Source organism: Salvelinus fontinalis, chromosome 15, assembly GCF_029448725.1.
Source record: "Salvelinus fontinalis isolate EN_2023a chromosome 15, ASM2944872v1, whole genome shotgun sequence".
Taxonomy (NCBI): domain Eukaryota; kingdom Metazoa; phylum Chordata; class Actinopteri; order Salmoniformes; family Salmonidae; genus Salvelinus; species Salvelinus fontinalis.
Genome location: NC_074679.1, coordinates 31,666,274 through 31,687,532, shown reverse-complemented (window position 1 = coordinate 31,687,532; position 21,259 = coordinate 31,666,274). Strand labels below are relative to the sequence as shown.

Here is a 21,259-nt window from a genome sequence, read left to right as displayed (position 1 = left end):
GATCAGTTAAAACATATATTTAAGACTACTGAGGTACAGCCCAAGTCACCCATTATTTATTGGGACATCAAAATATCCGAAAGTGGTTTTATTTAATTCGAGACACATTCGACGTCAACCTTACAGCCTTCCCCTGTATTGCTGTGTATCAAAGAAGAGCTTCTGTCCAATGCCAGTGTTTCTGGACCATGGTTAAATTTTTAAGATTCACTATATATATACGAAAGTATGTGGACACCCCTTCAAATTAGTGGATTTGGCTATTTCAGCCACACCCATTGCCACACCACCCTGCAATCTCCATAGACAAAAATTAGCAATAGAGCCTTACTAAAGAGCTCAGTGACTTTGAACGTGGCGCCATCACAGGATGCCACCATTCCAACAAGTCAGTTTGTCAAATTTCTGCCCTGCTAGAGCTGCCCCGGTCAACTGTAAGTGCTGTTATTATGAAGTGGAAACGTCTAGACGCAACAATGGCTCAGCCGCGAAGTGGTAGACCACACAAGCTTACCGAATGGGACTGCCGAGTGCTGAAGCACGTAGCATGTAAAAGTAATCTGTTATCGGTTGCAACACTCACTACCAAGTTTCAAACTGCCTCTGGAAGCAACGTCAGCACTATAACTTTTTTAACGGGAGCTTCATGAAATGGGATTCCATGGCCGAGCAGTGGCTGGAGTGGTGTAAGAGCGTTCTCTGATGATTCTGTGCTTCCAACTTTGTGGCAACAGTTTGGGAAAAGCCTTTTCCTGTTTCACCATGACAATGCCCCAGTGCACAGTGAGATCCATACAGAAATGGTATGTCGAGATCAGTGTGGAAGAACTTGACTTGCCTGCACAGAGCCCTGACCTCAACCCCATTGAACACATTTGGGATGAATTGGAATGGCGACTGCGAGCCAGGCGTAATCGCCCAAGATCAGTGCCCGACCACACTAATGCTCTTGTGGCTGAATGGAAGCAAGTCCGTGCAGCAATGTTCCAACATCTAGTGGAAAGCCTTCCCAGAAGAGTGGAGGCTGTTTTAGCAGCAAAGCGGGGACCAACTCCATATTAATGGCTATGATTTTGTAATGAGATGTTCAATGAGCAGGCGTTCACATGCTTTTGGTCATGTAGTGTTGGTGCTTCTATATTAACTGGAATTAATTTTGATGTGTTGGGGTTAACCATGTAAATTCTTATTTTATGACATTATAGCCATAGTCTTCCCGATGTGTTTTACTTTACTGTAATATTAGCATAAACGAACAAAGTATGTTTCTGTGTACGACATTATGCTTTCAAAATGTTCTTCCCTGTGGCAACACACTCATCCAGACTGCAGTATTCACAGTAAGTGCATATACACTCTTCTTTATTTCTTATACATTTGAACACGTTTCATTGTTTGAAACATCATTTTGAAATGATTTTTTATACATGTAAATCAACATACCTGACCAGAGATTAAAAGTTATCATGGTTATTTAGATCACCTGAAATTCTGTACAAGCACTTCATACAAAATTAAATATTTCTGCATCAAAAACATACTTTTATAAGTAATGCAGGAAGACACTAAGTACTGTAAATTGATTCCACTAGATTAAAGATAGAGTATTCCGCTGAGTTACTGGCCGGAATTCAGTCATTTCAGATAGAGTATTTAAGCCCTTCAGAAGTGTGTTTGATTTGCACAGCAGAGTGCCCAGGATGGAGGGACTTGACACTTGATTTAGAAACAAGCAGTCCTGTGGCATGATCTATCCCTATTGTTGAATGAATGAGTGGAAACCACATGAAGGTTTGTGATTTGGATTAGGTTTACAGTTCTTTAGTCTTGTGTAGACCTGATGTCATCAGTAAGTGAAGTTGCTCTCCAGCCATGAGCTGATCTCTGCCTTGTTCCTCCTGACCCACTCAATGTTGTTCTTCACTGTTTCTAGAGCTTGCTGCCTAGGCATCTCCCCAGCCCCGGCATTAGGGTTCAGCTTGAAAAAGTGCTCCATCTAAAATACAACCAAACGGTCAGTCATAAACACAGCCACAGTCTAAAGGCACAATCCACATTGACTGATCTATCTTAAATTGGAGCACACCAGTGCTTGTTTTCGATTTAAGTGGTTTAATGTTAGATTGAGTTATTCCAGTTCTATGAATAGAAGGGCTCTGTCCTAACCTGCCACAGCTGTAGCTCTGTGTTGTAGGTGGTGCTGATTCTGGTCAGCAGGCGTCCGAGGTTCCTGTCATTGATGGTGTATCTGTAAGAAAACAAAAGGAGGCTTAGTTGCTGCTGATTCAGTCAATTTACTTACAGCATCGCATTCCATGTAGTCACTATCACTTCAATGACTCTGGGCTCAGTGACTCTCCATTCAGACTCAGAGAAGTGAATCAGAGAATGGGCTCACCTGTTCACTAGGTAGTTCCAGTTGAGGATGACCCAGTTCCAGGCCATGGTCTTGCCGTAGCGATTCAGAGAGACATAGCGGACCACAGTGAACAGATCCTGAGTCCTCACAATACTCTCATCTTTACACGCCTCCAGTAAGCTGTGAAACAACACAACACCGTTATCTTAAGCACCATTCTCATAAGCCATATCTAGCTGAACAAACTAAAATATTCCCAGAAAAAAAGTATCACACTTTTGCCAATAAATGTACTCTCGCTCTAGTAAAACTTTTCAATGGATTATGTTAAGAAGTGATTTTGAATAATGCTTTTAAAAATTATATATAAAGAGAAAATATGAAGAGAATGATTGTTTTTTATTTACTTATTCAGAAGACTGATGTTCTCCACAGATGCCAATCCATACAAGAGCTTGTCCTTCTCTTGGGCCAAGCTCTCTGTTTTGTATCTCTCAAACATTACGTTCCACTTCACCCCAGTGCCTGAGTTCTTCATGCCGTAGCGATACACCAGCAAGCGCAGGTTCACCCCCACAGTGCTGGAGGTCAAAGGTCATGTTACCATTTGGGCTTAGTGGGATAAACAGGATTTTAGGAATAGGAATGCTAATAAAGTAGTTAGTTATGTCCATGTATGGCAGATTGGTTTAGTAAGGAGATCATGTGTCATTTTAGTGATTTTATTCAAGAGTCAAGACTAATACTGTATTTACCTGATGGTTCCTGCGATCCATTGGTCAAATATAGCAGATGCTTCATTTAGCACTTCCTGGTCGCCCATTTGACAAGCAATTTCCAGGACTGTCTCACGCAACAGCCTATACAAAACCAATATAGACAATACAGTTTATGATCAATATTCAGTAAATACACCAATGATCTGTCAAATACAGTAGACCGTCTTTCCTAGTCTTACCTATCTCTCTGGCTTCCCACGTCGTCCCATCCCAGTTGCCTGGAGATAGTCTGCACATGCTCACGGAATAATTTCTGTAGGGAAAGTAAGTGACACCCCATGTATGAGTAAGCTCACATAAGATTATTATTTTGTGTATGTGCGTGTGTGTTCTGGTTGGCCAGCAGAGGGCGAAATTCACCTATTATTATTTTATTTTTTAAATGACTCACCTGGAATTTGGGGTAAAGAACAGTGTCATCTGATAACATGTCTTGCACATAGGCGATGGAAGAAGACACACGTTTCCAGACGATGTACTCAGTCTCATTGGTCAGGTATTTTGTCAGGTTGAATGCATTTCCATAATCGACAACGTCTGCCCTGATGAGGCCGATAAGACAACGACATTATGTTTCATCTCAGTTTTATTGACAGATGTACTTCAAGTAAATGTCAGTAGTGTTAATTTACCTTCCCAGAGCAAAGACATCATCAATGTAACTGCATCGGTCAGCAGCGTCTAACTCCTAGTAAAGAAAGTGTCATGCTGATTACTACAAGTTTAACCTATGAACTGGTAAGATTAAAACAATTAATATTGCATCTGATACAATAGTAGCAGTTTGAATTATATTACCTGGTGATTTGTTTGGAGTTGTTGACTAATTGTGCTCCATATGCTGTCAGGGTAATTGACTCTGTAAAATCCAATGTGGTCGTTGTTGACCTTCAGGAGTCCGTCCGTAGCAGGGGAATGGCCAGCTAAGACTAGCTCTATTTGTATGACAGACGAACGTGTATGACTTAAATTTGACTAAATGCATGATATTACCAGAGGCTGGAAATGTAATGTTAAAAAGGTCAAGTCTAGGATTTGGTCAGAAGTATCTTTACCTGGACTGGACTTGTTGAACATGATGGAAATAGACGTATTGCTATCCACTGAGTACCACTTAACAGGGATGTTCCACTTGTAACTAAAATAAAAACATAGCCATTTTAGGATTTACAGGTTTCTCCTAATAAATATAGCTGAATCTACATCCATGGGGAAATCAATCAATGATCACAAAGGGATTTGATAGTGCTGTGAATAACTGACCTGAGTGGTGAGGGTGGCTGGGTGGGATTAGCATTGGGGTCCAACAAGAATCTTTGCTGGGTGAGTTTGCTCTGAGCGTCGATGGTAGACAGGTCCAGTACTGGGTAGCCCATCTGTTTGGTCCATGTGTCCATCACTTCTGCTACAGGCAACCCACTCACCTGCAAACAAAATGTTTTCATGTGTATCATACACATAAAAACACAAAGTTAGATGCAGTGAAATAATATCAATAATATCAACAATTTATATATTTTTAAATTCCTACGACCAAATTAGATATGACAAACATACATGAGCAAGTGACGCCCAAAAGTTGTCTGTTTTGGCATTCTCAAAGTGGAAATCTTTCAAGTATTTCTGTTGAAGGGAGAGAAAAACAGGTTACCAGCAATTTATCAATGTGGCCATCCATAGATTTAATGATAAATCAAATGTAGGCTATGTATTGCTATGACCCTTTCAAGTTAAGTATTACCATGGTAGAGTGTCTGACAGTAATCATCATTTTAATTCAACAAGGAAGGGATTGCATCTCCCTAACACTCGCTATTACCACATGATTACGATATTGACTGAATAGGAATCAAGAGACTTGTTGTAAGGATACTTCTATCTACTTTACATCAGATGAAATGGACTCTTACCCGACAGCCATCCCTGAAGTTGTCTCGACCCAACCAGTCCTCCACCATCCTGAGAATTGATGCCCCCTAGAATAACAGTTACAGGAACATGTTTGGAATGAATTTAAAGACTAATTTCATTTCATTACATTTTATTTAATCCCATGAAGTAAGGTGAAAAGAGGCACAGTTTAAGATTACCTTGCTGTAGGATATGCTATCAAACACAGAGGTAATCTGAGCCGGAGTTGATACATCCACAATGATTGGATGGGAGGTGACGAGGGCATCGTCCACCATGACAGGAAGTACATCACTGATGATCATGATGTCACGCTGGTAAAGACAGAGACCGAAGTAGATTTAGAATGTATTCATAACCAGAGTTGGGGTTAAAGCAATTCCATTTCAAATCACTCAATTCAGGATCTGACAGATGGACTCACCATTCCCCAGAGGGGCTCAGCCTTCTCTACACCGATGTACTCAAAGAAACTGGCAAAGCCCTCATTTAGCCAAAGGTCATCCCACCAATCCATAGTCACGATGTTCCCGAACCACTGCAGGAAAATACAACATGCAAAGTTATCTTACAGCTGACTTTATTTACAAACAAGTGTGTATGGGTGAGTGTGAGGGCGTGCGTGCATGTGTGTGTGAGTGCGTGTGTGTTCTGGATACTCCAGCCACAGTGGGACTCAAAGATAGTTGGACTAATAAATAGCAGGTGAGCCAAGGACACAAAATAACAGAGAAACACACACATACCAGGCAAAGCTCCAACAACACATTATTTTCATGCACACAAAATATCATAGCATGCAGTTTAACACTCTACAGCTCTGCATACAGTATAAAACATAAAACACAGAACAAAGTTACAGACACAATAAGAGCATATAAAACCCACATAGTTTCTACTGGTATTTACTAGTGAAGTCAAGTGCTACTCTCACTTTTTCAAATTTTCTTATGATATACTCATATATATATATATATTTTTCACCTTTATTTAACCAGGAAAAGCCCATTGAGACCCAGAGTCTCTTTTTCAAGGGAGACCTGGCCAAGAAGGCAGCAACAATCAATACATTACATAATTAAAACATACAACAATACAATACAACAACATGATCGAGCCCCAAAAAAGCATTTACACTCCTCCGTAACAGTCTCCCATTAATATTTTTAATTCATTCAGTGGCTCTAACATATCTAGATGAAGCATGGATCTTGCCTAATAATGTGAATGTCCTGGGGACTTTAAGTAGTAACCACCTAGCAGACGGGGTATGGAAACTTCTGGTGGTGAAGGAGACCAGAATACAGAGGTAAAGAGGGAGTTTACCCAAAAGTGCTTTGTAGATGAACACATACAAATGTATCCTTCTGAGCATATAAAGTGAGGTCCAACCTACCATATGGTACAATGTGCAATGGTGGGTGAGTGACTTGGCATTTGTAATAAAGCGCAAGGATGAATGATAAACAGTGTCCAGTCTCAGTAAGACGGAGGAGGCTGCATGCATATGCAACAAGTCACCATAATCAATAACAGAGATGTAACGGTCCTGACCTGTTTTATGTTGTTTTTTGTATGTGTTTAGGTCAGGGCATGTGTTTTGGGTGGGCAGTCTATGTTATCTGTTTCTATGTTGGTTTTGGTTGCCTGGTATGGCTCTTAATTAGAGGCAGGTGTTTTGCGTTCTCCTCTAATTAAGAGTCATATTTAGGTAGGGTGTTCTCACTGTTTGTTTGTGGGTGATTGTCTTCCGTATCTGTGTTATGTCTTGCACCATACGGGACTGTTCGGTTGTTCGTTTCGTTTCGATGTAGTCTGTTTCCTGTCCGTAAGTGTTACGTTTAGTTATGTAAGTTTATGTTCAGGTTTCGTCTACGTCGTTTTCTTGTTTTGTATTTTTGAAAGTGTTTTGTTTTTTCGTGTTGCCATCGTCGTGTTAAATAAAAGATGGCTTATTTCCCTAATGCTGCATTTTGGTCTGATGATCCTTCTCTCCTCTCCTCGTCCGAGGATGAGGAGAGCGACAGCCCTTACAAGAGAGAAAAGTGTCCTGAACAAACTTCTTTCCAGCCATAAGCAGGAAGCAAGACTTATTACGAAAATAAAAACCCAATTTCCATTTAAGCTTTGTCACAATATTATCCACATGAACCTTAAAGGACAACTTGTCATCCAACCAAATACCTAGGTCACTTTTTCATTGACACTTTTTCAATGGATAAGCCACCAGATGTGACAATGCTAATGTTCTCTGGCAGAGTTCTAGCTCTGGTCAAGGTCTTGAATTTAGTTTTTTGTATATTCAAGACCAATTTGAGATCATAAAGGGAGGCCTGCAGTGATTGAAAAGCAGTCTGGAGCTCTTCAACAGCCTGAACCAGAGAAGGAGCACATGAATATATAACTGTATCATCTGCATATAGATGTAACTTTGCTTGGTTGCATCCCATTTCCCAAATCATTAATAAAAATTGAGAACTGTCGTAGCAGAATCAGAATTAGTTAGGTAACATAGATAAATAAGATGTTTTATTTACTTTATACTTGTCATTAGAATGTCTTCTTTTGGACTATACTGTTGGCAGTTGCATTTTCCTATCTCCTCTAGGGAAAAGTCACTTGGGGCCCAGAGAGGGGAGAGGCCAGGCTTGTCTTTTACATATCTGGTAATATGCAGAATATCAGAAAGGGAGAAGTCCGGTTTGAACATTGTCTTTCACAGGGGAATATATCTGTGAAACCATGTGAAGGACTCCACTATGTCTGTACTCCAGTAACTCCCTAATTTTCCCATTGGGGGGGAGGAGTATGGCAGTGTCTGGAACCATTATACCACCCCTCTTTCATAGTATATGACCTAGAGGTTCACTCCCCTTAGTGAGCTTCTCTAGGAGTGGGGAGAAGAGGGGGTGTATTTGAGATGAGGGTATCTAGAATTGACAATTGATATATGCCATTGGATGAGGTAATGTTTTGGTACTACGAAGTACCAAGAACGAGAAGTAGAACCTCACCCAAGGGACCAAACTAAACGATAATTTATAGCTAATGCTATCTGGCTATGGGATACTCCTCTCTCAAGTAAAATTCTTTCTTTGTGAAGTTCCTCAGATCTGTGGTTCGTCATGTGAGTTGAGAGGGGTGTATCTTGGCTATAAAATATACTAAGAATTGTTTTGTAAGCACTCTCAGAGCATTCATTTATAGACACTGCATTGATCTGAGAGTCAAAGGACTATGGTGAAGCTCATATAATTAAAGATGGAGTTTAAAATATAACTCTGACTTGTGTGTGGTTTGTAAACTCTCATCATTTAGTAATACAGGAAATTACCACGACACAACACATGAGCTAAAATGGAACCCTGGGGCACACCTCTATTAATCTCAAGAAAGCTAGACTTGTGATTGTCAGTATATACACATTGTGTTCTGTCAGAAAGATAGTTCCTAAACCAATTTACTGCCCCTTCACTGAGACCCATGTTTCTGAGTCTAGCTAGCAACAATTCATGGTCAACTGAATCAAAGGCCTTTGATGAATCCACAAACAGAGCAGCACAATGTTGCTTTTTATCATGTCCATTAATGATGTTGTTTGCCACTGCCATAGCTGCAGTTGTGGTGCTGTGCCCCGATCTAAAGCCAGACTGAACCACGCTCAATATGTTCTTTTCAATTAAGAAGTTTAACTGTGAGTTCACTAGGGACTCATAGACTTTGGCCAGGATAGGGCGTTTAGAGATAGGACAATAGTTATTAGCATCTGAGGGATCTCCACCCTTTAGCAGTGGGAGGACATAAGCTGATTTCCAAATGCTGGGTATGGATTTGTAGACCTCAATGTAAGACACAGACATATATTGCTATATATTGCTATTTATGGATTACCGGAGTGTTTTATTTCTTTATGACTGGATCACTATCTGAACTGCACATTGTAAGCATGTTTGTTGTAACTCTGGGATGTGGTTGCAACTGTGCTGATATTCACCTTCCTGTAAACAGCACCCAGTTCGCACTTGCCCCTCAGTCCTGTCACTTTGGACAGTTCATAAAACTTTATGGACAGCACCATCACCCTCTTATTGCCCAAAAAAAGAACTAAAGGTCCTCATTGTTGCACATCATAAAAGGCTTGATGGATAACTGGAGGGCTGACGTAAGTCAATAGAACACTATCATTCCCATGACCAAATTCATGGGCAATATAAAACCATTCCATGCTATTGATTGATACAAAGATAGGGTTGTTCTCTTTTCCAAACTTTGAGCTCTGCCGCTAGCATGTGCTTCACGACTTTTCCCTCATCATTTGGGCTTCATCATGGTGACACAATACCATCAGTGGTGACCCGTCATTCAGGGCAGGGCCACACCTGTTTAGCTATAAAATAAGTACAGTATATACAGAATGTATACAGTTGAAGTCAGAAGTTTACATACACCTTAGCCAAATACATTTAAACTCAGTTTTTCACAATTCCTGACATTTAAGTAAAAATTCTATGTCTTAGGTCAGTTAGTATCACCACTTTATTTTAAGAATGTGACATGTCAGAATAATAGAAGAGAGAATTATTTCTTTCAGCTTTTATTTCTTTCATCACATTCCCAGTGGCTCAGAAGTTTACATACACTCAATTAGTACTTGGTAGCATTGCCTTCAAATTGTTTAACTTGGGTCAAACGTTTCAGGTAGCCTTCCACAAGCTTCCCACAATAAGTTGGGTGAATTTTGTCCCATTCCTCCTGACAGAGCTTGTGTAACTGAGTCAGGTTTGTAGGCCTCCTTGCTCGCACACGCTTTTTCAGTTCTGCCCACACATTTTATATGGGATTGAGGTCAGGGCTTTGTGATGGCCACTCCAATACCTTGACTTTGTTGTCCTTAAGCCATTTTGCCACAACTTTGGAAGTATCCTTGGGATCTGTCACGACTTCCGCAGAAGTCGGTCCCTCTCCTTGTTCGAGCGGTGTTCGGCCGTCGACGTCACCGATCTTCTAGCCATCACTGATCCATTTTTCATTTTCCATTGGTTTTGTCTTGTCTTCCTTCATACCTGGTTCTAATCCCATCAATTACATGTTGTGTATTTAACCCTCTGTTTCCCATCATGTCCTTGTCGGAGATTGTTTATGTGTATGTTTGTGTATTATGTATTGGTGCGCGACGGGTTCTTGTACCCACTTTTATTTATTTTGGTTTTGGAGTTTTTGTTAAGTTTATTAAACGACTCCATTTATACCAAGTTTGATTCTCCTGTGCCTGACTTCCCTGCCACTTACACACACGTTGTTACAGGATCATTGTCCATTTGGAAGACCGATTTGTGACCAAGCTTTAACTTCCTGACTGATGTCTTGAGATGTTGCTTCAATATACCCACATAATTTTACTTTCTCATGATGCCATCTATTTTGTGAAGTGCACCAGACCCTCCTGCAGAAAAGCACTCCCACAACATGATGCTGCCACCCCAGTGCTTCACGGTTGGGATTGTGTTCTTCAGCTTGCAAGCCTCCCCCTTTTCCCTCCAAACATAACGAGGGTCATTATGGCCAAACAGTTGTATTTTTGTTTCATCAGACCAGAGGACATTAATCCAAAAAGTACAATCTTTGTCCCCATGCGCAGTTGCAAACCGTAGCCTGGCTTTTTTAGGGCGGTTTTGGAGCAGTTGCTTCTTCTTTGCTGAGCGGCCTTTCAGGTTATGTCGAGATAGGACTCGTTTTACAGTGAATATAGATACTTTTGTACCTGTTTCCTCCAGCATCTTCACAAGGTCCTTTGCTGTTGTTCTGGGATTGATTTGCACTTTTCGCACCAAAGTACATTCATCTCTAGGAGACAGACGCATCTCCGTATGACAGCTACGTGGTCCCATGGTGTTTATACTTGCGTACTATTGTTTGTACAGATAAACGTGGTACCTTCAGGCATTTGCAAATTGCTCTCAAGGATGAACCAGACTTGTGGAGGTCTCCAATTTTTTTCTGAGGTCTTGGCTGATTTCTTTTGATTTTCCCATGATGTCAAGCAAAGAGGCACTGAGTTTAAAGGTAGGCCTTGAAATACATCCACAGGTACACCTCCAATTGACTCAAATGATGTCAATTTGCCTATCAGAAGCTTCTAAAGCCATTACATAATTTTCTGGAATTTTCTAAGCTGTTTAAAGGCACAGTCAACTTAGTGTATGTAAACTTCTGGCCTACTGGAATTGTGATACAGTGAATTATAAGTGAAATAATCTGTCTGTAAACAATTGTTGGAGAAATGACTTGTGTCATGCACAAAGTAGATGTCCTAACCGACTTGCCAAAAACTATAGTTTGTTAACAAGAAATTTGTGGAGTGGTTGAAAAACAAGTTTTAATGACTCCAACCTAAGTGTATGTAAACTTCTGACTTCAACTGTATGTACAGTTATAAAAATAATTGCCTGTTTTGCATGTTAGTTTGGCATTAATTCATGTCACATATCAGTTTGAAAAATGTAAAAAAAAAAAAAAAAAATGTATTAAAAACATGGTCTCTATCTTGAGTAAGGCAGCTCCAAAATGCAGGTATTTCAGTCTAGCTCAGTGCTTTCTGTGGTTGAGAGGCAGCCGGCGGAATATACAGAGCGTAGGTGTTGGTAATCTTCTTTAGTTGTGCCATGATTGGCTCAGTGTTCTGTCACTCATGGGGACACTATGTCACCACAGAATCTACAGGGAGAGCTAGGCAGTTCAAGCTCCCTTGGGTGCTGCCATAGATTTACATTAGAAGTACCCATCCAAGAAGGCTCAAGGTTCAGCCACAGGCTCAGCCACAGATAAAATGTATGCCAAATCATGTTACATCTACCGTAGCTTTGATTGGACTGATCATGTTACTTTCTAAATCTTAGCTAGCAAGCTAGACAAGCAGTTATCATCACGTCAACAATCTACTGGCAATTCCTCTTCAATCCTTGTCATATAAAGATAAATTATAGATAAAAGGTATCAGTGCTCATCGTCCATCGGACATAAACATTACACAACAAGTCGGAAATCGCAAATTCAACAATGAGTGGGTTGGAAGGAATCAGTGGCTAACTGCAAGCGTTGCAAAGCAATCACTATTTTGCTTCGACAGCCTGCTATTCGGTGGAGAGGGTGTGTGGCCCAAGTCTGGGTTTAGGGATTTAAAACATCTGTCTGAAAGTGTCTCTTTTCCAAGCTTAAAAATATAAACATTGGGGCCTCCCGAGTGGCGCAGTGGTCTAAGGCACTGCATCGCACTGCATCGCTAGCTGTGCCACTAGAGATTCTGGGTTTGAGTCCAGGCTCTGTCACAGCTGGCCATGACCCTCCCCAAACCCAGGGGAGGGTTTGGCTGGCAGGGATGTCTTTGTCGCACACTAGCGACTCCTGTGGCGGGCCGGGTGCAGTGCACGCTGACACGGTTTCCTCTGACATATTGGTGCGGCTGGCTTCCGGGTTAAGTGGGCATTGTGTCAAGAAGCAGTGCGGCTTGGTTGTGTTTTGAAGGACGCACGGCTCTTAACCTTCACCTCTCCCAGGTCCGTACAGGAGTTGCAGCGATGAGACAAGACTGTAACTACCAATTGGATACCATGAAAAAGGGGTAAAAAGATAAACATTCACTTGCAACACCATGGGCCAGAAAAGGTTGAATACATTGGCCATGCTGTCAATCCAGCATGACTTCTGCTGCGTTCAAAACAACTAGAAACTCGAAACTGGGAATTCTCAGACTTCAGTGACGAGCTCCGACCGGGAAAATACGTTTTGAACAGTCATCCAACTCGGAATTCCAAACCGAGAACTATGGCCTCTTCTAGAGCACCGACCTGAAGATCACTGATGTCATGATTCAACCTTGTTTCTTTTCCAGAGTTCCCAGTTGTGTTGAAAGCCCCTTTGACAACAAGATGTGACCACAAGAAGGACCACTGCGCCACCTCCCTGTCCAAGTGAGCACAGCACAACAATGGTGAGTCCAAAAATGGCTTGTATGCTGCTGCATAAATTAGCTCATGTGCTTTTCTTCATGAGGAGAGGATACTAAATAATGTTGTTGGATCTGTAACCATGTTTGCCAGTGGCATTCTCTTCCCATTCAAATATTTGTTTTCATACAAAAAGTTCAGTAATAGACCCATGTAATTCCAGTTGATATTGTGAGGGTCGTTTTTTGTTTTGTTGTCACCGTTATAGTGCAATTAATGTGTTGTTTAGTGTTTTGTTGTGTAGTGGCTTTGTTGGCTTGCATACAAAAAAAATGTTTGCCCCACCAAAATGTACATGCTAAAATCGTCACTGAATACCGTAATATCATTTTGGGGTGATTGAGCTTGGGTCCCTCTATGACTATGACTATGAAATATGTTTTTTAATTTTCCACTATAAGATGTTTTCCATTAGTTTTCCACTATAACATGACTGATGAATAACTCTTGAACGATTTCTCGTGGTTGTGTTTCTGTTGTGGGAATGTTGGAGACAGGTGTTTCTCACCTGGTGGACCAGCTCATGAGCGATGACGCTAGCCACACGTTGTTTGTTGTACGATGACGACTGGTTCTCATCGTAGAGGAGGTTGGCCTCCCTGTAGGTGATCAGACCCCAGTTCTCCATGGCACCTGTGCCAAAGTCAGGGATGGCAATCTTATCTGGAAAAACAAAACAAAAAATTTGCAAGCATGTGTGTATAAGGCATTATGAATTAATTGTATCCAGTAGTTATAACAGTTCACAAACAGAGGAGATCTCAAATTACCTAGCTTTGGGATGGAGTATGTCATGTCGAAATATTCCTCAAAGTAGTCAAAAATGATCTTGGTTGTGTTAGCAGCATACTCTGCTGTCGCAATTTGTGCAGGCTGTGCATAGATTCGCAACTGGAAGAAAAGGATTAAAAGCAGAGTTGTTGAGGTAGGTTATGGGAGTGTGTATACACTACAGTATGTGCAAGCATGCCTGTGTGCATACATGCTTGCATTTACATTTAATCAACACAATATTTATACTTTTTTAGATTTTCTCCAAAACATTGTAAAGTGTAACTAACTGCTGAAATCTCAAAACAAAAGTCCAACAGCTGTGACACAGATTGGAGACCAAAATTAAATAAACTTTTTACTAAGCTTTTATACCATTTGAAACATTGAACTGGACAGGCTTTAGGTAAAGTGTTACAATATTTACTCTCAATATACTCTGTAGACTATAAAATATGACTTTCAACAGTAAATATTTTCTTAGTTTAAGGTAGTAGAGGGACCAGTGAAAATGACTGCTGAGAAAAATTACAAGTACTTACAGGAATTCCTCTAGACGATTTCCTTTCCACAAACGTAAACTGGTGCACAGCAAAACATACCAAATAGGTACTCATTGGAACGGATCTCTGGAAGGACGTTTTGATCTTATTGTCAGGAAGCAGCTCTGGGGCGCCCTGGAGAGGAAGATGGTCTGTGGTTTAATACAGATGCGAGTCAGCCTCTCTTATGGTTGTGTTCTCAGCACCAAGGACCCAGAGCAAAAGATTGATGGCTCCTGCTTTCCCATTAATGGCACTGAATCTCTTCTCCCTCTTAGTTTACTTGAAGCTGCAATGGGAGTCACTAACGGATAACACTATGCGCACCTTTTTTGTGATAGATTGTGATACATTATATGCATTTATTTGGTATGTTTTATAAGGAGCAATTTGTTACTATTTGTTTTTCTTGCATAGACTGTACCTCCACTGGCATATTGGAGAGGGCTTCATAGTCCTTGTCATGGGTGATGGAAATCTTGTAGGTGGCCTTTTGGTTTGGCTCATCAAAACAGGGGAAAGATTTGCGGGCGTCTGTCGGCTCATGGTCGGTGGCAGCAATTTTTCTTGGAAGAAAAAGAAACATTTTATTAGACTGTTGTGTACAAAAAATGTTTAAGTATGCAGAGTTTACTGGATTGTGGCTGCTAAATGTGCTTGAGCAAAGAGAAAATTGACACTTCATGGCCAATGCTGCAAGTAGCTCACTACACCTGTCCACCTTTCAAGTCATACTTATTGGCACACTAGAAACTACACTACAGTCGCGGCCAAAAGTTTTGAGAATGACACAAATATTAATTTTCACAAAGTCTGCTGCCTCAGTTTGTATGATGGCAATTTGCATATACTCCAGAATGTCATGAAGAGTGATCAGATGAATTGCAATTAATTGCAAAGTCCCTCTTTGCCATGCAAATTAACTGAATCCCCCAAAAACCTTTCCACTGCATTTCAGCCCTGCCACAAAAGGACCAGCTGACATCATGTCAGTGATTCTCTCGTTAACACAGGTGTGAGTGTTGACGAGGACAAGGCTGGAGATCACTCTGTCATGCTGATTGAGTTCCAATAACAGACTGGAAGCTTCAAAAGGAGGGTGGTGCTTGGAATCATTGTTCTTCCTCTGTCAACCATGATTACCTGCAAGGAAACACGTGCCGTCATCATTGCTTTGCACAAAAAGGGCTTCACAGGCAAGGATATTGCTGCCAGTAAGATTGCACCTAAATCAACCATTTATCAGATCATCAAGAACTTCAAGGAGAGCGGTTCAATTGTTGTGAAGAAGGCTTCAGGGCGCCCAAGAAAGTCCAGCAAGCGCCAGGACCGTCTCCTAACGTTGATTCAGCTGCGGGATCGGGGCACCACCAGTACAGAGCTTGCTCAGGAATGGCAGCAGGCAGGTGTGAGTGCATCTGCACGCACAGTGATGCGAAGACTTTTGGAGGATGGCCTGGTGTCAAAAAGGGCCGCAAAGAAGCTACTTCTCTCCAGGAAAAACATCAGGGACAGACTGATATTCTGCAAAAAGTACAGGGATTGGACTGCTGAGGACTGAGGTAAAGTCTTTTTCTCTGATGAATCCCCTTTCCGATTGTTTGGGGCATCTGTAAAAAAGCTTGTCCGGAGAAGACAAGGTGAGCGCTACCATCAGTCCGGTGTCATGCCAACAGTAAAGCATCGTGAGACCATTCATGTGTGGGGTTGCTTCTCAGCCAAGGGAGTGGGCTCACTCACAATTTTGCCTAAGAACACAGCCATGAATAAAGAATGGTACCAACACATCCTCCGAGAGCAACTTCTCCCAACCATTTAGAAACAGTTTGGTGATGAACAATGCCTTTTCCAGCATGATGTAGCACCTTGTAATAAGGCAAAAGTGATAACTAAGTGGCTCGGGGAACAAAACATCGATATTTGGGGTCCATGGCCAGGAAACTCCCCAGACCTTATTGTGGTCAATCCTTAAGAGGCGGTTGGAGAAACAAAAACCCACAAATTCTGACAAACTCCAAGCATTGATTATGCAAGAATGGGCTGCCATCAGTCAGGATGTGGCCCAGAAGTTAATTGACAGCATGCTAGGGCGGATTGCAGAGGTCTTGAAAAAGAAGGGTCAACTTAATGTAATTGTCAATAAAAGCCTTTGCCACTTATGAAATGCTTGTAATTATACTTCAGTATTCCATAGTAACATCTGACAAAAATATCTAAAGACACTGAAGCAGCAAACTTTGTGGAAATTAATATTTGTGTCATTCTCAAAACTTTTGGCCACGACTGTACATTATCAACACTATCATTTTAACTTTGAATAACAGCAACTTAACCGATAACGTACTGTGACGGGTAAATATACTCTTACATAAAGGAGGTTCAACCATGGTCCTATTAGTGATAAGAATCAATGCACTCCCTGGAAAAATAACTACTGTGAAAAAAAATTATGTTTATTTTTCCCTCAGTGGTTTCATCCCATTACACCCCTGTCTCTTTAGTGTGACATAAAGTACAAACAGATGGTGTGCTGCTGGGCCTCATGTGCACACACACACACGCATGCATGGACGCATACACACACAGACAAGCACAGATGCACACACTCACACTCAGCTAAACTCAGCTGTCAACACTCAAATTACGTCTCGTAAACTTGTTCCCAAAAGGAAATTGTCCTTGAAGGAATTTGGCTGAGGGTCTAAAGTTCTGCAGATTTTCTTCCCTATCCCACATTGCATATTGGAGTCATGGTTATAGATCTATTCAAATGGGTCCAAAGTAGCATATGCAGCTCTCATAACACTGAGCATGTGAGGGATTTAGTTGCATTGTAACCATTCTCAGCAATCATTAATTTATGTCTTCATAAATATTGTCTTTCCCTAACGCCTCGATCAGACGGACAGCGTCATTGCTTCAATGCTACGCAATAAATTCTGCAGTTAAACATTTTAACTGGATATGTGTGTAATAAAAGTTAACAGTTCACCTTTTGATACTATTTCTGTCAAGTATACGAATACAATTTGATGCTTACGTTGGATATATCCAACGTATTCACCACAACAGAACACAGAACGCACTGCAACTGCCTCTGCAACATAATGCTGCAAGGCAAATGCAGCGTTCCATTGGAAATGAAAGTACTTCTGGTGTACCAAAATGCATACATGCATTGAGACACACAAAAACATACTGAAATACACCCAATCTATAACCACAAATGCATGCCTCGAAGGACTTACTTGGTGGCCCCATTTTCTGTGTAGGTGACTCTGTAGAAGCCCACCAGAGATCCGTTGAGCCAGCCCTGGAAGTCCAGGGTGAGAATGTACACCTCATTGGGCTTGGTGGCCGCAAGCTCCTCCACCGCCTCCACTACGACATACTCCTGCAGTTTGAACTCAAAGCAACCCTTGATGGCCACAGTCACATCCCTCTGAGCCTGTGGGGTTTTCAGGACAAGCCTGGGGACTGCCCTGACGAACGTCTCCCGGATGTGGAGCCACAGGTGCCTCGTGGGTCGTCTCACCTCCAGGTGCACGGACACATTCCCCATGTAGAGGTCAGTGGTCAGGTCAGGCTCCAGGTGGAGGTCATAGTGCACCGGCTTCACGTAGTCCGGCAGCCGGAAATTCTTCCAGTCCCCGTCAGTGTTGTTGGAGGGCTTGCAGGCCCCCCTGTCAGCTGGTGGGGGAGTGGAGGTGGGCTTGGGGGGTCCCTCGGTGGGGGCCGGGTCAGCCGGGGTACTGTCGGGCTGTGTGAGGCCCACCCCCAGCCCCACAGCTACAGCTGACACCACCACAACAGCACAGATGAGGGCCGCGTGCTTTCCCCGGATCCAATAACTCTTCTCCTCCTTCTCAAAGTCCAGGCTTTCAACCATGGTGCCCGCCTTGGTGGCGCAAGACCAAATGCTGTGGCCTCAGATATCTTCTGAATCCCCTACTGGAGGAATAACGTGAGGGAAGAAAACACTATTTCCTGATCAGATTTCCAAGGGGTTGCAGCTGAGAGATAGCACAACGCCAAGCTGCTTTAAAACTGACCACAGATCAGTTCCTGTAAAACCTGATAAAAGAGAACCCTAGACTGAGCTAATCTGAAACTAACAGCATATCATTCAGAGTTCCAGCATATCAAAGATGAAAAACTATTGGTCTGAGTTGATCCAAGCTCAGTCTGCCTGCCATCGAGTGCAAGGCTGCCTGTGGGAGGTGGAGAGAGGTTAGCTGGAGCGGTGGAGAGGAGTTGGAGAAGGAGGAGTAGGGTTGCTGAGGGGGAGTCTACAATAGAGAGAGGTAATACCATGCACTGGAGGCAAATCTTATACACTAATGCAGGGCAGTTTTTTTCAGTGGGCATTGCGTATACATATACTCACTTCTTAATCCACACTCATACATATCAAAGTAGTGTAGTGGAGGTAAAGGCCTACGCCATATCAATTATGTACATTGCCTTCAGGAAGTATTCAGACCAATTAACTTTTTCCACATTTTGTTACTTTACAGCCTTATTCTAAAATACATAAACATTTAAAAAATCCTCAGCATTCTACACACAATACCCCATAATGACAAAGGGAAAACAGGTTTTAGACATTTTTGCAAATTTATTAAAACAAAAAAACTACAATGCCTTATTTACGTAAGTATTCAGACCCTTTGCTATGAGACTCGAAATTGAGCTCAGGTGTATCCTGTTTCCATTGGTCATCCTTCATATGTTTCTACAACTTGACTGGAGTCCACCTGTGGTCAATTCAATTAATTGGACATGATTTGGAAAGGCACACACCTGTCTATATAAGGTCCCACAGTTGACAGTGCATGTCAGAGCAAAAACCAAGCCATGAGGTTGAAGGAATTGTCCGTAGAGCTCTGAGACAGGATTGTGTCGAGGCACAGATCTGGGAAGGATGGCAGAAAATGTCTGCAGCATTGAAGGTCTCCAATAACACAGATTCTTAAATGGAGGAAGTTTGGAACAACCAAGACTCTTCCTAGAGTTGGCCGCCCGGCCAAACTGAGCAATCGGAGAAGAGCCTTGGTCCTGGAGGTGACCAAGAACCTGAGACCTGAAAATAGCTGTGCAGCGACGCTCCCGAAATAACCTGACGAGCTTGAGAGGATCTGCACAGAAGAATGGGAGAAACTCCCCAAGTACAGTTGTGCCAAGCTTGTAGCGTCATACCCAAGGAGACTCGAGGCTGTAATTGCTGCAAAAGGTGCTTCAACACAAAGCACTGAGTGAAGTGTCTGAATATCTGCAGTGTATGTAAATGTGATATTTCCATATTTATTTTTAATACATTTGCAAAAATGTCTAAAAACCTGTTTTGGCTTTGTCATCATGGGGTATTGTGTGTAGATTGATGAGGGGGGACAACGATTGAATGAATTTTAGAATAAGGTTGCAACGTAACAAAATGTGGAAAATGTCTAGCGGTCTGTATACTTTCCGGATGGACTGTATAAATTATCAAATCATCCGCACTCTAAAGTGGAGTGAAGTCCCGGGGGTTCCTTACAACTTCTTCTAAATGCTTATTTTTTTGGCGAGGGAAGAGAGACCCGACGGAACTACAACTTCCATTTAAGAACAAAACTCAACTCAACAGCATTTGGAGTAAAACGTTTCCGGTTGGTTTTTCTCCTACCATATCTATTGTGTTGTAGTCTCATACATTATTTTAACATTTCCACAAACTTCAAAGTGTTTTCTATCAAATGGTACCAATTATATGCATATCCTGACTTCTGGGCCTGAGTAACAGGCAGTTTACTTTGGGCACGTCAGTCAGGCGGAAAGTCAGAAAAAGGACCCTAGCCCTATGCTGCTCTATATACATAGACATGGAATCACTGGCCACTTTAATAATGGAACACTAGTCACATTAATGTTTACATACTGCTTTACTAATTTCATATGTATATACTGTATTCTATTCTACTGTATTTTAGTCAATGCCACTCCGACATTGCTCGTCCTAATATTTATATATTTCTTAATTCCATTAATTTGCTTTTAGATTTGTATATATTGTTATGAATTGTAAGATATTACTGCACTGTTGGTGCTTAGGAACACAAGCATTTCGGTACACCCGCAATAACATCTGCTAAATATGTGTATGTGACCAATAAAATGTGATTTGATTTGTTTTATATAGGCCCTAACAGTTTGTGGGCACCATTTGTCACCGTTATAGTGCAATGAATGTATTGTTTAGTGTTGTGTTGTGGCTTTGCTGGCATGCATTAAAAAAAATATATATATTTGTTTGCCCCACCAAGATTTACATACTAAAATCACCACTGCATGGTGGATGTATTTCGCATTGCCATGATTTTAGGTCATTCTTAGTACACTGTTTCTCATCTAATTTTTCACACGGGCGCCTTCGCCGGGCGGGCTGTTTGCGAAAGTTTGTGCAAAATTTGAGTATAGCCACTTCTCCATGCACATCAACACCACTGTATTTTTAACGGCAATCTAGCTCTTCCTCCTCCACGGACGAGGAGAGGCGAGAAGGATCGGAGGACCAATGTGCAGCGTGGTAAGTTTCCATGATTTAATGAACATGAAAACAAGACACTATACAAAATAACAAACAAACTAACCGTCACAGTCCCGTGTGGCACAAACACTGACACAGAAAACAATCACCCACAAATCCCCAACACAAAACAAGCCACCTATATATGATTCTCAATCAGGGGCAATGATTGACAGCTGCCTCTGATTGAGAACCATATTAGGCCGAACACAGAAACAGACAAACTAGACACACAACATAGAATGCCCACCCAGCTCACGTCCTGACCAACACTAAAACAAGCAAAACACATAAGAACTATGGTCAGGACGTGACAGTACCCCCCCTCC

At 41.7% G+C, this 21,259-nt stretch overlaps 1 protein-coding gene across 1 annotated transcript; it reads right to left on the bottom strand.

Annotated features, from left to right (window-relative positions):
• Nucleotides 1-1,334: 1,334 nt before the first annotated feature.
• Nucleotides 1,335-18,641, bottom strand: LOC129811799 (glutamyl aminopeptidase-like). The gene is made up of 20 exons (XM_055863428.1): nucleotides 17,614-18,641; nucleotides 14,790-14,931; nucleotides 14,366-14,500; nucleotides 13,823-13,943; nucleotides 13,561-13,715; nucleotides 5,474-5,587; nucleotides 5,229-5,363; nucleotides 5,049-5,114; nucleotides 4,696-4,761; nucleotides 4,402-4,562; nucleotides 4,194-4,276; nucleotides 3,937-4,073; nucleotides 3,771-3,826; nucleotides 3,530-3,680; nucleotides 3,318-3,391; nucleotides 3,115-3,219; nucleotides 2,767-2,940; nucleotides 2,399-2,539; nucleotides 2,167-2,248; nucleotides 1,335-1,996 (listed from the first exon to the last, which is right to left on the bottom strand). The coding sequence occupies exons 1-20, from the start codon at nucleotides 18,252-18,254 to the stop codon at nucleotides 1,847-1,849; spliced, it is 2,889 nt and encodes a 962-aa protein (XP_055719403.1). The 5' UTR covers nucleotides 18,255-18,641; the 3' UTR covers nucleotides 1,335-1,846.
• Nucleotides 18,642-21,259: the final 2,618 nt, after the last annotated feature.